The sequence below is a fragment of the Asparagus officinalis genome, chromosome 4, assembly GCF_001876935.1.
Source record: "Asparagus officinalis chromosome 4, Aspof.V1, whole genome shotgun sequence".
Classification (NCBI taxonomy): Eukaryota; Viridiplantae; Streptophyta; class Magnoliopsida; order Asparagales; family Asparagaceae; genus Asparagus; species Asparagus officinalis.
In genome coordinates this window covers 131600919-131617415 of record NC_033797.1, presented here as the reverse complement: position 1 = coordinate 131617415, position 16497 = coordinate 131600919, and the positions used below count along the sequence as shown (strand labels likewise).

Genomic DNA, 16497 nt, shown 5'->3' with positions numbered 1-16497 from the left:
TATACAGATAGTAGGGTGAAGAACCTGCTTGCGCAAGGTGTATCTCAAAATCGGTATCCTGAAAAAACATATGAGCAGGTATGTGCCATATTTATTGCTGAATTTTTTTCATCCAAGCTAATATAACTGATTTATCATAATAACGCCTCTTCCTTAGTAATGATCACAAGAGCCTGTTCAAATGGTAATATCCTTTAGCACACACGCAGGCACGCACGTGTGTTCTTTAATCCATGCCTTCATCACTTTAGAAGATAATGTTTTATTTTTTTAAACGTCTTTACTTCTGATCCTTCCGCAATAGTGATGACAATGTTTAATACTTCTCTTCTGGAAAATGTTAAGCCAAAGCATCCCAATTGCTATATGAGTCAAAGCTGTACAGAATCCTACAAGGAGGAAGTATGAATTTTTTTAACCTTTTGTTATGTCAGTTAGTTATCAGTGATATTTCTAAGTCGTGTTCTAATTTCTGGTCCTTTTCTTTTAATATGGCAGCTGGGATTCCAAATGTGAAGTGGTTTGAAGTTAAAGGAAACCATAATGTCGTTGTAATGGATTTACTGGGACCGGTTTTGAAGACCTTCTCAATTTCTACAGTAGGAAGCAATCACTAAAGACTCTTCTTATGTTGGCTGATCAAATGGTAAGTTTTAAATGCCTCAATTGCTTTTGATTCTAAGCATAGGTGACTATAATTTCATTATTTCTGGACTTTCTTTGACAGATCAATCGGATTTAATTTGTTCTGCAAATTCTTTTTTGCATAGGAATATTAAACCAGACAATTTCCTAATGGAATTGGGCAAACGATCAAATCACGTAATTATGCTTTTGTAAAGTTAAATATACTATTTTGTTTCCTTTCATTTGTGATTAAAAGTATACACTTTTGACTATTTATTTTTTGCATTTTCATATAGATTTACATTATAGATTTTGACCTTGCTAAGAAGTATAGGGATACTTCAAGTATAGGGATACTTGAAAGCACCAACACACACCTTATAGGTATTGTAAATGTTTTATAATTAGATATTGAAATTTATATTATAAATTTTAATAGCATTTTAAAGCATTCAATTACAACCTGTGTTTATTGCAAAGCGAAGTGGTCCTAAATGATTGTATAATATTTGTGCTAAATTTTCTTTTAGTTATATTTTATTTCCCATATAATGCAAATAGCAGACATAATATATTTGGAAAAATACAAAATTGCTTGTTGTGTTTTTGTGTACATTTTATAGATTGACTATATATTGCTACCCAAAAAAAGCTTGTACATGTGCTTTTATGCAAGTGTTTGTTTACCTAAATTCATGTGTTGCAGAGAGAATAAGAACTTGACTGGGAATGCGAGGTATGCAAGCATGAACATCCACCTTGGTATAGGTATGTATTCTAATATTAATTTCTTCAAACACTTCCTAACATATTTTAGTTTTCTTTTACACCTTGCTGAGGTTGGCAGCTACTTATCATATTTTATATGCTTGACTTATGTACATTAGAATCTTATGAACAAAGCAGGAGGGATGATCTGGAATCTCTAGGATTTGTTCTCACGTATTTTTTATAAGGAAGATCTGGTGTCTATCTCAACTTTATTTTTAGTAGCTTTGTCCATAGTATGGTGTAACGAAAATTTATTTTTCTTATTGTTTCCAGTCTTCCCTGACAAGGTCTAAAAGCTGGAACAAAGAATCAGAAATATTAAAAAATTAATAAAACAACAGTTACCACCTCTATTGAGGTAAGATCTATTTCACATAATAAAGTTGGGAACCTTGACGACATCTTTTCATACTTTTCTTAATAATAACTAAATAGATATATATATTTTTAATCATGACAACATTAACATGTTATCTTCAGGCATTATGCCGTGAATATCCTACATAATTTGCATCCAACTTCCACTACTACCGTTCACTACGGTTTGACGACAAACCTGATTATTTATAACTTACAAGAATATTCTGTGACCTTTTTATTCGTGAGGAGAAGCTATTCTGGTAACTCATACTGTTCATGTTGATGAGGAATTCTGTGCTGATGATAGGTTTAGATATCTGTAATTTCTCAAGCAAGATGTTGAATGATGTTGAATCTTAATCTATAAGATTTCTATTTGAATATATGTTTGATTGGACCATATTGAAGTATCACCAATCACAAATTGCTAGCACTCCTTCATGACCTCTTGTAAGTCTTGCATATATAGGCTTATTAATTTCTTGCAGAAATGTTTTCATTTATTTTGATTTCTTTTTATTTATCATAGTAACACCTTGCTCATTTTTTATCTTCCATATAGGGTTCTGGAGCAGGACCTAGCTCTGGGTTGGCACTAGTTCTTGGTAACGTCAATAGGCAATCTGGTAGTTGATTTTGCTAATTGTTCCTTTGAGAGTATGCTGTTAAGTTTGTTACATCTGTTTATGTCATAGAATACATCTTGTTTTACTTTCTTTTTTATTAAAAAATTACCTCCTTCATGCTTGCTCCGGTATATGTTTTATCAATTTCCTAACCAAGTGCATCTGTGCCACTCAGTTATTGTGTTTCATTAACATGGTCATTTGTTCTTAGGCCTAACATAGAAAAATGTGTTTATAATATCTTCATTTTTATTAACAACTACCAAAAATACCTTTCCCAGAATAGCATTTACTAAATTTCGTACTTGAAAACTTTAATTTAGATGGTAAAGAAGGAAGAACAAGTTGTTGGTTAGCAGACCCTTCTCGTTGCCGTGCATCGGGACAAGCCGTAAATGCAGACAACTTACTAAAAACACGGGTAGCAAATGATTCAAAAAAGGCTTTGGTGAATCAATAGTTCTATATGTCATTGTTTTTAGCCTATGATAAGTCAACTTCAGTGGATCTACGCGCGCAACATTTAAATTTTATTTTAATAAGAAACTTAGTGGAGCCTAATCAGAAATAAACTCTACATGAAATATCAATTAAAGCTGATCCATATCTGTAAAGACAAATCTGTTTCTTTTTAGTTATAGTCTCATGGTTTTCGCCTTTGGTTTCATCTGCAATTGATTTTATCAAAGATAGAACGGCTGTTTTAAGAGTATGATTCTTTGGTTCTTTGCCTTCTAAAAAATTCTGTACTATCTTCGCAATTTTTTAAAATCTTGCAATTTACTTTGATTCGATGAATTTTATAGACATGTAATCAGAAAATCTCACGCTCGTAATAGTTATAAGTAGCTTACCGCTAGAAAGAAATTTGGAACCATTAAAGCTCAAAATATCCAATTATAAAGAGAGATATTTATAGTATCTCTATTATTTGTTGCATAACTATTAATTGTTTTGAAGAGATAGAAATATGTAGGACTAAAGAAAAAAAAATTGATGCTACTATTTTAATTGCATTTATATTAGATGATTATGATTAAATAGGCCGTCTACTGTCATCTATATATAGGTAGCATTGGTTGATTGAAAGTCAATGTTGTATATCAAATAAAATTCTTTTCTAAAATTATTCATTATTTACTATTGTTAAGGATGCAAACAATCTATTATCACCCAGTTGATACATAAATGTAATTTTATTATTCAATCCTTTTGAATTTTTAAATTCTATCCATATGTTTGATACATGGTTTGAATTAAATAAATCTTAATGAAATGAATCAATAATAAAAAATTCTCCCCAAAAATTCGCTCTTTTAAAGGAAGAAAATGAAATGATTTCATATTCTAGGGTCTTATTTGTAATTTTCATACTTAGAGTGAGTATAACTACTATGATTACGATACAGTATAGATATATGTGATGGGAGCATGTAACATACAAATTAAGAGCTGAGATGCTTTTGGGCAAAAGTGCACAAGAATTTGCAGCCTCAGAAGCCAGAGATAGGAGAGACGAATCATTTTTTTTAGCAAAAACAATGGATATACCCTGTCATTTGTATTAAGAGACAAGTTTTACAAAAAAACAAGATACAAATCATTGAACTAAGGTTTTCATTCAAAAAGATATCATATATATACATACATGTAAATTGTATAGGTTTTAATGAGAATGAGTTTGAGAGGGCTTTGTGCAATATTGCACATTAAATTCGTGCATGCATGAGAGAGAGTGCGACAATACTTGTATCATGCAGATTTATGGTTTAGTGCACATGGTTAAATATCATGATTATTTAAATTAATAAAAATAGAATAAAAATAAAAAAAATAAAGTTTTTTTATGGTATTGATCGTCAACTCAATAATATCTGTGGGCCTGTTTGGCTATTTCCCAAAAAAAAAAAAAAATGGAAATGCCACATTTCAAATGCTTTTATGACATTTCAAGACATTTCACAGTTTTCTTTTCTTTTGTTTGTTTCGCAAAGAAAACCTCCATTTTCACTGCCAAGTCACACAAAAAACAAAAAAAAGCCTCCATAGTAACAGTGTTGGACATTTCCATTTCTTTTGTTTGTTTGAGAAAAAAAAATAAAAAGAGAGAAAACCAATTTAAATAATATGTTTTATTCTTCATAACCTCATAAACAATGCTTTTACTAATTAATAATTCTCAGATGGGACATTTCCAAGTGTTTTCAGCCCATTTTGTTGTGAAAACACATTTCTTAAAAATGTGAGGTGACATCCTACGTGGCACTTCATTTCTTAAAAATTAAAAACGAAACAAACACTTGAAATGGAAACCTCTTGAAAACAAAAACACATGTGGTACATGGGTAATTTCTTAAAAGTTGAGGTGGCAACACATTTCTCATTTTTTTGAGCAAACAAACAGACCCTTAGGGCCTGTTCGTTTGCCTAAAAAAAAGAGGGAAATCAAAGAAATGGAAAACTATTAAAATGAAGAATTATTTTTGGAGTGTTTGGTTGGCTAAAAAAAGAAGGAAATCAAAGAAATAAAATTGAAATGATGTTAGTTGTCACCTTATTATTGGATGATGTTTGTGATTTTTTAAGAAAACTAGTTTTGGAGTGTTCGGTTGGTGAAAAAAAAAAGGAAATGAATTATAAGAAACATATTTCCTGTAGTTTCTTGTTTCTTTTGTTCGGTTCATTCTTAAAAATAAGAAATGAAATGAGATGAGATGAGTTGTCATTGTATTATTGGGTGATGTGAAGAAAGATTAAGAAAAGTGTTTTCATAACTTTTTGGGATGAAAATGAAGAAATGAAATGTTAATGAGATGAGGTGAATTGTTATAATATTTTATTGGATGATGTGAGTGATTTGAAATGATGAGAAGAGATGAGTTGAGTGATGTTTGGATGAAAATAATATTTTATTAGATGTGATGGATGAGTTGTTAGATGAAAATAATATTTTATTAGATGTGATGGATGAGTGGTTAGATGAAAATCATATTTTATTAGATGATGTGGATGAGTTATTGGATGAAAATAATATTTTATTAGATGTTGTGGGTGAGTTTTAAGGATGGAAATGGAGGAAATGGTGAGTTTTGAGATTTTCACCATTTCCATTTCTTGGTTTTTAGAAAACAAACGAACAGGCCCTTAACTGAAATATCGGTCATCTCTACATGGGTAGTTCCGTAATATCCCCCTCTCCGGTGCCCCCTTTCCACAACCGACGTTCCTAATTTTCTCTTTCGTTTTCCTATATAAATACAGCAGGATCTAGGGCTCTTTGCTCCGTTATTACGCGGGTCTCAAAGTGCGGGTCTTTTGCTTTAATCTCTCTCAATTTCAGTTTCCAGTTTTCGAATTCTAGGGTTTCGGATCATCGCGATCTCGAGATGCCTCCTCGGGCGGTGAAGAGGGGAGCGAAGGCGAGGGCGGCGAAAGGAGCGAAGGCCGCCCCGCCTCGACGGAGGCGGAGGAGACTGTGAAGATGGAAGAGGAGACGGTGAAGGTGGATGAAGAGACGGTGACTGAGGCGAAGGAAGAAATGAAGGCCGAAGAGGTCGGGATCGAGGAGGGGAAACCCTCGGTTGAGGAATCAGAGGCCAAGAGCTCTGTAAATGCGGAAGGTAAAGTTTTTTTTATCGTTAGATGTAAAATTAGTAGGGCTTTGCTTTGTTTTTAGTGAAATTTGTTTTTTTTTCTTCCCCGTAGTGTTGCATTTTGCTTAATTAATTACTTGATTGTTGCTAATTGTTTGCCGATATTTGTTTTAGATATGATTTTCTCATCCCAAATTTTCCTGCCTAAGTTAAATGTTTCTCCTTTGCATGTTTCTTTTTTACTTTAGGGTTTTACATTACATTAGACCCTAAATTCTTTAAGCTTCATATTTATAACTTACACTCAAGATATAGGAAATTGTTATAAATAACACCTTTTAAACGTAGAGTTTGGCCGTAACATCTTTCTTAATTTTATATAAGGCGCAACTCTATTGATTACGTGTATTAACCATAGTATGGTAATGATTATGGATGAAATCCGGAGTTGGGGGTTTTATTTAGAACAACTTAAGAGGTGTAAATTAGAAATTTGAAGATTTGCAGCGTAATATAAAAATAAGAAAAAAATTAGGCTTCATTATTGCAAAAGCCCTTTTCTTTATTTTTCTTTACCATCTGACAGGTTTGGGGCTTAGTATAAAATACCCCTAAATCTTCATATTTCTAGATGATAAGCCAAATCTATTAATTGGATTAGTTAATCATACTATGGTAACAATTGTGGGTGCAATCTAATAAGCGGGGCAACTTAAGAGATTCAGAACTGTAAATTAGAAATCTTGAGATTTGGGGGCCTGATAATAAATAAATAAGGCTCTAATATGGCAAAAAAAAATCAGTTTTTTTATCTTTCTTATATTTCTCTTTACTCTCTGACAACTTTTTGGGTTGACATTGTTTCTCTTTAATTCTTATGTTTTTTTGTCAAGGATTATATTTTCACTGTAATCCCTTATGTGTGCAAATTCAAGCAATATATATTCTCTGGATGAAGTGATATTACGACCTTCTTGGTGTTTTCAGTCATTTACTTGTCTGATTTTAAGGAAGTATTATTGAGTTTGATATGCCCTTTCTTTTCATAATTCATTAAGTTCATGCATTGTCATTTCTTCTTTTAGCACATAATAATATTTTATGGAAGAAAAAATCAATTTATACTATTGCCCGTTGGCTCGTGTTCGGCTTGATAGAGGAACTTTCGTCCTTATATTGAATTTGTTCCAAATATAGACATAGGGGATGTGAAGGAGCCTCACGAAGAAGAAGATAGAGGTGAGAGGTTAGAGCTCGAAGATGAACCTGAGTATGAAGTTGAGGAAGAGACTGCAGTAGACTATGGAGAACAAGAAGTGGAGCATGGTGAGCAGGAGTTGGTGGAGGAGGCAGCTGAGGAAGATGGTGAAGGAGACATTGGCGACGAGGAAGAAGCTGAGGTCGCAGACCAAGAAATGGATGATGGTGGAGAGGATGCTGAGGGTGAAGAATATGTGGATGGTGAAGAGGAAGAAAATGAGGTTGATGGTGAGGGGCAAGAACACCATGAGGTTGTAAAGGAACATCGCAAACGGAAGGAATTTGAAATATTTGTTGGTGGCTTAGATAAAGATGCAACTGAAGATGATCTCAGGAAAGTGTTCAGTGCAATTGGCGAAATCACTGAAGTTAGGCTCATGATGAATCCTCTGACAAAGAAAAATAAAGGATTCGCTTTTTTGCATTTTGCAGCCGTTGAACAAGCAAAACGTGCTGTTTCGGAGCTAAAGACCCCAGTGGTTTGTGTTTTGCTTTAATCCAACTATCGCTTTTTAGCGTTCACTGAGAGAAGTTTCTTCTGTGGACATTATAATGATCAATTAATTGCCTTAATTAGGTGAATGGTAAACAGTGTGGTGTTGCCCCCTGTCGAGACAGTGACACACTCTTTGTTGGGAACATATGCAAGACTTGGACCAAGGAACATGTAAGTGGACAAACACATTAAAGCTGCAGTTTCTTTTAGCAAGCCCCTTTCAACAAATTACCTATAACCAATTTTTCTTTGATCTATTTAGTTGAAGGAGAAATTGAAGAATTTTGGAATCGAGAATCTTGAGGACTTGAGCCTGGTTGAAGATACAAATAGTGACGGAATGAATCGTGGTTTTGCGTTTTTGGAATTTTCATCGCGTTCTGAAGCAATGGAAGCTTTCAGACGCTTGCAAAGGAGGGATGTTTTTCTTGGTACTGAGAGAAATGCAAAGGTTTCTTTTGCTGATTCTTTTATTGAACCAGATGATGAGATCATGGCTCAGGTGAAGAGCATGTCCACTAATGTGGTTATGGAATTTTTTTTGTTCTTCTTCTTTCCAACCTCCTGTTTTGAATTAGCTTAGCATGTATCTCCTCTCTGTAGGTAGCGAAATTAGTTCCAAATTGAGGCTCCACTAGATATACGATGACCATTAAATATGCTATTGTTTTACCTGGTTTGTTTTTCATAGCTTAGAATCTATCTAATTGTTACGTACAAATTTACATTTAAAATTTCAGGTCAAAACCATCTTTATTGATGGTTTGCCTGCTACATGGGATGAAGACCGCGTTAAGGACTATCTAAAGAAATATGGTCTAGTTGAGAGTATTGAGCTTGCTCGGAATATGCCTTCTGCTAAGAGGAAGGACTTTGGGTTTGTCACTTTCGACACGCATGACAATGCTGTTACATGTGCTGAAGCCATAAACAACAAGGAGTTGGGAGAAGGAGACCACAAGGTTTGTCTCTATGCTTTGATGTTTCATTATTCTTGTTCCATTACATGTGGAGTGCATTGTAAAGTTCTGCCTTTCTACTTGGGTTTATAATTCCATGCATAGGTTAAAGTAAGGGCTAGATTGTCAAGACCTCACCAGAAAGGTACAGGAAACCGTGACAATTGGGGGGAGAGTAGGATCGGTCGAGGTTTTTCCAGAGGCGGTCGCATCTCTTATAGTCGTCCTCCACCTCATAGGTTCCCAGGACGGGGTATCAGACCTATTTTTAGTACTCGTGGTGCACTAACAGGTGGTCGTGGATTTAAGCGTCCTATTCCATTCAGAGGGAAGCGCCCTTTTATGGCTGTGGATGAGAGGCCTCGACGTTTGCCTCCACCAGAGAGGTCCTATGATAGGAGGCCACCAGGTGAATTTCCTTGTTCATTTTCCTTGTTCATTGATCAGCTATAAGTTTTACTTCTTTGCCAGGGTAGTTCATATTTTGCTTAATCTTTTTTCCCCTTTCTGTTGATAGTTCCTGTATATCCTAAAAGTAGCACGAGAAGGGAGCACAGTAGGCGAGATGAACCTCCTCCAAGAAATAGAGCTGTTACTGAATATCCACCTAGAATACCTATCGAGAGACGCTCAGCTTACAGGGATGAGTACTCTGACATCCCACCCCGTAGTGATCCTCGAGGTCCAGATAGGAGAGCGTACGTAGAAGACGGTTATGGGCGAAAACCTGAAAGGCCTCCTCCGACTTATCGAGAAGGACCCAGCCGAAACTATGATTCATTTTCAGGATCCAAGCGCCCATACTCGGAATTGGTGACTATTTGTTTTTTACTTTCCCTTTTTATTCCTACAATAAAGACCTATTTATTTTGACGTTCATGTCAATTTAATGTTTATTGCCTTCAAGGATGATGTGCCTCCTCGATATGTTGATGTGAGCATGCGCCACTCAAGGGCTCGTTTGGAATATGGTGTTGGCGGCAGCAGTGCCCAATATGACGATGCTTATGGAGACAGGTCTGTTTAATAAATTTATCTGGAAATATAATGCTTCATTATTATTTTTGAAGCAGCATTTAAGTTTTCCCCATATGAATTCAGATTTATATTAATAATTGTTGATGCTGTGTAGGTTTGGACCCTCTCATATGGGATATGGAAGTGGTCGCAGTTCTCTTTCTGCTCAAGATGGACTGTACAGCAGCCGTCAGGGCATGAGTTATGGTAGAGGTATATATAAAATTTTCTTATTTGTTTGTGTCAGTCAGTTACTATTGTTTATTTAACCTTTTTATTGATTCTTTTTTGTTTGTTTTCTGTTTTTTTATAGGTTCTGCTAGCGGTAGGGATGTTGGTGGAATGTATTCATCAAGCTATAGTAGCAACTATCCTCCACAAGAATATGATGTAAAGCTTATTTTTGTTGCTTCGGTTATGATCTAGAAATATTCTTATCTCCTGGCATATGCTTTTGTCTCTGCAGGTTGGTGGTAGCTCCTATTCCTCCCTGTATTCTGGTCGTAGCTCTAGTGGCAATGGGTACTTAGGTGGCAGGGGCTCTGGTTCATACTATTAAGGTGCACATTTTTTCATCTAGTTCGGTAATTGTTCATTTAACTATTTGTTTAAAATATATTATATTGATTATTTAAGAAAAAACAAATATTTTTACTCCCCCACCCCCCGCCAAAAAAATTTGTTTTTCCCACTCAAGCCCGATTAAAAATATGAGCATTTACATGTTTTATTTGTTTGTTTACCAATTATTGTTTCTTTTCCTCAATGCTTTTACGTTATTTGATTTAAATTGGTTTTATACTTCTCATCTTCCTTCAAATTTTTTAGTCTAGATTATTTGCTTTCCTTGAGAGACTTGGAGTCCTGATATGTGGCCGTAGCCCTCTCTCTCTCTCTCTCTCTCAACTGATGATGATTCTCACATTGAATTTTGTAATGAAACATTCAAATAACAGACTCATACATCTTCTTCAAGGTTTTAAATATTGGCGGATAAATTGATATTATTGGCGATTTATCGGTTTTTGGGCCCTTCCGCTATGATGAATTCAAATTTTAATCGGTTATCGTTTTGGGGTAATTATTGGCAATAAGCTGATAAATCGGCCGAGTTTAGTTGTAAAAATTATCGGTTAGCAATCTTAAACATGTGTATTTACATTTGATTATTGATATTAAACATGTGTATTTACATTTGATTATTGATCTTAAACATGTGCATTTACATTTTGGTATGTTTATATTTCATCAAGTTTCTACATTTGATTAGTTTATCAATTGTTATTTGCTTGTATGTTATTCAAATTGTATCTTAGGACATTATATTATGCATGTACACCCCTCGATATGCACTCCAATAAATACTACTTATCCCCGATATATCTCGGATTTCTGCTATCCGATATGGATTTTGACCGTCCGATAAATCCCCAATAAACGACATTTAAAACCTTGATCGTCTTATAAAGAAATAGTCTCCTAATCGATTTTAGATTTTAAATTATTATTAGTAAGCGAATCAAATCATTAATCAAATGGAAAATCTGTTTAATTATATAATTTTCTATATATAAACTATAGAATAATTAATTAAGTAAAAACATTATTGTATTATCCCTTCATGTTCTAATTCAGCATTTCAAGGAGAAAAATTGATTTTGGATTCAATGATTTTAGATGAATAGAAGTAGAACCACTTTAAGATTCTATTCATGCTGCCTACTTGTAAATTGCAGGTACTCCCTTGTTCTTGTAAAAACTGAAAGCCATGTGCTCTTATGCTAGTGTTGATTCTGCAGTTATTAATAGTTATAGATTCTGCTATTATAGTCGGTCTAATGAAGGCCTGAACTGTTTTTTCGTATCGGTTTGGATTGTGGGCATGATGCTTGTCCATGACATATGAATTTGTCTCTAACAGATTTGAGATCTCAGGAGGATGGTGTAGGCTTTGGAAAAGAAAAATTGAAGCGTCTTATTGTGCCCTACAAGCTTGGAAAAGAGAGGACAATGCAATATGCACAACCTGTTTATTGATGAGGGAGAAATCACTGGAGTTGAGTTTATGAAGTCAAAAGAACTTTATACTTGTCTGGGCGATTTATCCAGTGATAGACTACTTAAATTATCTCGGTGTAAGAAAGTTTGAGTCATCTGGTCAGCGTTAAGAATATCAAGCAAACCCGGTGTAGTATGTATGACAGTATGAGAACTTCGTTTCTTCTATGTTTATTGAGACATCCACGTGATGGATCGTGCACTTTTTAAGTTTATTACAAGTGACATGAGTGAGATTTTATGGAATTTGACCAGCCTTATGGATGACTAGTTTATGAATAAGTTTCAACATGAATAACTTGTCATTTGCATGCTCGTGCTCAACAGGAAACTTCTATTGGCTCATGAAAAAACCTCTTCTCCCGAGAATAAGCAGGATTTGTAATTGAAAGAGACAGCAGGACGCTCTGTAGGCTTTTTACTGTACCTTTGCTTTCTCTTGAGTTATTTTACACAATGCATTTAAATCTGCTTGAATCCTGGTTCAGTAGGTTATTTATAAGCAATGCAGATCTGTCCTTTGAGTTGTGGACTTGTTTAAAAGGACTCTAAGGTTGTGACTTAAGAGCACATCGGTGCCCTGTGTTAAAACATGGAGTATGATGGATAACCATACGATAGTGTGATTCTTAACCATACTCTTTATTTTTCTTGGTTTGAAGGAAGTTAAAATCTTCTGGAAATTTGTAATTCATTCTTCATGTTGTCTTGAATTTGAGGAAGGCATAGTAGTTAAATATGGATGTGACACATTTAAGACAAGCGGTTGACTGAGGTTTTTTAGAACTTTGGTACTTTATTGGGCATAAAGTGATCACAAAATATGTTGTTTATGGTTCAAGAGATTTCTTTCCTGGCGAATTATACCGAATTATATCTGTGCGTTTTACCACATCAAACAGACTGATTACCAAATGACTTTATTTGAATTCTATAGATTACTACTGGGTTTAGGATGATAAAAAGCAGTAAAAAAATGGATTGTAGCAAGGGGTCTGGGATAAGCACAGACTTCAATGAAGGCGTTGTCAGTTTTCAGTTTGACCCCTATATAAGGGTTGTTTTGTCTGGTTAATGAATTTTTTTTAAGCTTGGTTCAGATTCAAGTTGGGGTTTGCTGGTGAATGTGAATGTTTGCACCAAAGTTATGATGGTGCTTTAATTCAAAGTGGTTTTAGTTAGGGCCACTGAAGAAATGAAAGCCCGTGATGGAAAGATGTACTATTCTGTTTAGGGAGAATGATATGTCATTATCTTGATGCCATATTTCTGCGGACGGAGTTTGTCTAGTTATGTGTCTTGCCATCACATTTTCTAACATAATATCTTCTTTTGTTGCTCGACTGCTAGTGAGAATTCTAAGGAATTCATGAGTTAGTAGATGGTAGTTGTTCTTCCCATATCATTAAATTTGGAATTTTGTCTTCTCTTCGTTTCTTTTTCTCGCTTTTTGTGTTTTAGCCATCTTTTTTTTTAGCTTCTTTAGGCACATTGTGAAGCATAAACATATGTGACATTAGGATTCCAGTAAGTGAAAAGTTTATCTTTTGCTTAGATAAAAATGTCACCAGGGCTGGTTTATTGTTATATACTATTATGTTGTTAGTGTAATTATATATATTTATCAAATGTCTTTATCCAAATTTGTCGATGAACATGGCAAAACCTTACAACATAAATCTTTCCTGTTCATATGTGTGAGTGGTTTGTTATTTAGCTTTGAAGTATTCGTATTATTTGCTGTCAAAAGTGTATTTCACTTTGTTTTTAGACTGTGTTGTTAAGTTGATATTTGTTTGATCAGAGTTCTCTATAGGGCTTATAGTTCCATCATCACGAAAATTATTTTGGGCAAGAATTTCTGCTTTTCTTATTTTTCCTTGTAATGTCCATTAATATAAGCTGTTGCTACTTACCATCAAACTGGAAATAAACAATTAATTAATCATCTAGTTTATTGTAGGGATGCAAATACTTCTTGTTGTGGCCATTCCTCATGTTCGTCTCCTTATATAGACTTGCAGTTTGTACGTGACTATATTTTCTTCTTTAAAAGACTGAAACCTTTTTGTCTTTCAATCATATAAATGAAAATTTTGTCCTTTTTAGTTGATTCTTTTTCTTCTGTTTCATAAGGTTGTCAATATTCATTGAATATTGGCCATGGCTTCTTATGGATGATAAAGTTGACAGGGTGAACTGGTTTTCAATTAAATCCATCAGTATTATATTCTTTTTCATGGTAATTGCAGGGTTCTTGTCGTTTTCTCTATGTTCCCACTCTCATATTTACAAAACTAAAATAGAAAAAGAAAAATGGATGGAAAATAGCTTTTTTGCATTTTGAGGGCTGCTCGTTGATCAGTAGATCTCAATTCAGCCTTTCTATGGTTCATCAGGATGGTAGTACAACTACCCTTAGCATTCAAAAAAAAAATAAAATAAAAATAAATAAAAATAAAAAACAAAACAAAACAAAACAAAACAAAACCACCACAAAAAACACAACAAAACCAAAACCCTCTTAACCCAACATAAAAAAAAAGCCATCCCCCACCCTTCTTTAGTTTTACCCTTAGAAAAAGAGAAATTTGATTTTTAACAAATTGACCATGAAGGGTAAGAACTGCCCTTGTTTGAGGGGGGGTGTTTTTAGAAGCAATCTGAGTTGCGTTTAAAAACACCTAGTGATTTTTGTAGTTTTTATAGTTTTTATGTCATATGTATCTTTAGGTTGACATATTACCTTACCTAAATTTATCTCGTCTAGTTTGATAGATAAAGCTATGTCTATTTTGTTATTTTCACTTATAATGATCTTTAAGCGAAGTTTTATCAAACACCTTTTTTGCTTCATAAGCAGCTTATGATATATGATTACCAAACGGCTATTTCTAGTATCTTATATAGGTTGCTTCTATGAACTTCTAATATAAGCAACTTTCCAGCAACACTAAACTAGTAGCCTGTAGTCGCATCCTAATTGCAAGTATATAATCAAAAGGGGGTCTATCCACTACTAACTCGTTAATTTAATGAAATCTTTTAATTTTGCAGATACTGTAGCTGGGATGAAACTAACCCAGGTCTACGGCTGACTTATCACGTTTACTGCTGTTCAGGGAGTAGTCCAAGTAGGACAAATTTTCATTTTCGACCATTTTTGAAATTTACTTGGCGTTTTCGACATTCTTTGCACTTAATTACCAATTTTGAGCCAGAGGTGGCTAAAACTGGGTTGAAATTGATAAATAAGTGCAAAGTTGATCGAATTTGATAATTAAGTTTTAAAAATAGTCGAAAATGAAAATTTGTCCTGTAAAAGTATGATGCATTAGTTAAAGAAATAAGGGCTCAACTTTATCAAGGGTTGCTGACAATTTAAAATAAGATAGTTTCTATAAAAATTACATTATATTATTTAAAGCTGAAAGTTTTTTAATTGAGACCAAAACATAACAACTGAGTCATTTGCCTATGGGTCATGCAATCAAAGTTATGGTGTATAATTCTTTGGTTCTCTTACCCAAAGACAACTTGTTTAGTTTTTCATGGCAGCTTGAGTACTGGCCATGACAGCTGACTTGAGACTGAACTGCATTTGACATTGATTATGGTTCCGCCAAAATGAAGGTAGGAAACAGCCATATAAGGTTTGCGATGAGAAAGAGGCGTGTCAGAAACTTCGGAGAGGATTTTCTGTGCGTTTGGTTGCTTGCATGCTTTCAAATATCCAGGAAAGATTATATGATAAGTTTTTATTTCTAGATGACCTTATTTAATTGTACAACATCATTGTTATCGTTATTGTCAGTGTTTTAATAGTTGCACATCATCTCTTTTACTGCTCTTTGCTCTTTTGTTGTGATGGGATTTCTTATTTGTATATGCTGACGAGCATAGAGTACTGGTGTTATCATCAGCTGAAGTCGAAATTTTTAAGCTGTGAACAAATTCAACGGGTTCTAACCTTGTTTTTCTGCGCGTGTAATGTGCTCTGCCTAATTGTTGGAAATGGAAAATTGTTTCGATCATAGGTCTCAGAATTTGTTTATGATTCAATCCGCATTGGATACTCATGATACGACAATTTGTAAGTCTATTCATTTGGCTTATCTATGTTGCGTGTTAATTATCTATGTTGCGCGTTTATTTACATTGTTGTACGTTGTCAATCTGTTGGCAAATGTATCTGAATGGCTTAAGCACGATTCGAGTTTGCTGGGTGCATAGAACATGGTTGCTTCTGTGAAGTTTTCGAGGCTTGTTCAGTAGGTTCTTGGGTAAGAGCAAAGTGGTGCCAACTTGTCGTAATACCAAATGTTTCAGCGTTACACTACTGTTGCTGCAACTGTTTGCAAACTGCAGCGATGGGATTCAGCGATGTAACGCGGCATTGTCCTTTGCATTGATTATTTTGTAAAGTAGTGTCTACTTGCTGAAAGATCCTAAGGTAATGTGTGTGGTTAAAAAGTTTGGTGGACAATTTTTTCTTATCCATTTAAGTTGACATAAGAATTACTATATATATAGTTAAACTCCTATAAACTTAGGTGGATTGAAAAACTTGTCCACTAATTTTTTATTTATTTATTAGATTTGTTTTGAGATTTGTGCAAGACATGAATGATATCTTTGAGATGTGTGTTTAAGGTTTTTGAACTTGATAACCCAATATCCATAATTAAACCTTTCTAAAAATATCCAGGAGTTTTGTTTCCCTTTTTTAT

At 34.2% G+C, this 16497-nt stretch overlaps 1 protein-coding gene and 1 pseudogene across 4 annotated transcripts; both read left to right on the top strand.

Moving 5' to 3' along the window:
* LOC109839312 lies at positions 307-2844 on the top strand (annotated as a pseudogene).
* On the top strand, positions 5755-15635 carry LOC109838918 (heterogeneous nuclear ribonucleoprotein R). Of its 4 annotated transcripts, none has more exons than XM_020407346.1 (12): positions 5755-6004; positions 7175-7716; positions 7815-7904; positions 7996-8235; positions 8474-8695; positions 8798-9101; positions 9210-9505; positions 9600-9709; positions 9825-9922; positions 10023-10099; positions 10176-10269; positions 11631-12078. In XM_020407346.1, the coding sequence occupies exons 1-11, from the start codon at positions 5866-5868 to the stop codon at positions 10266-10268; spliced, it is 2211 nt and encodes a 736-aa protein (XP_020262935.1). In that variant the 5' UTR covers positions 5755-5865; the 3' UTR covers position 10269; positions 11631-12078. The 4 variants fall into 4 exon arrangements, with proteins under 4 accessions (XP_020262935.1, XP_020262933.1, XP_020262932.1 ...); XM_020407344.1 differs by lacking the exon at positions 11631-12078 and adding an exon at positions 14825-15635 and having other exon boundaries at positions 5829-6004; XM_020407343.1 differs by having other exon boundaries at positions 5829-6004; positions 11645-12078.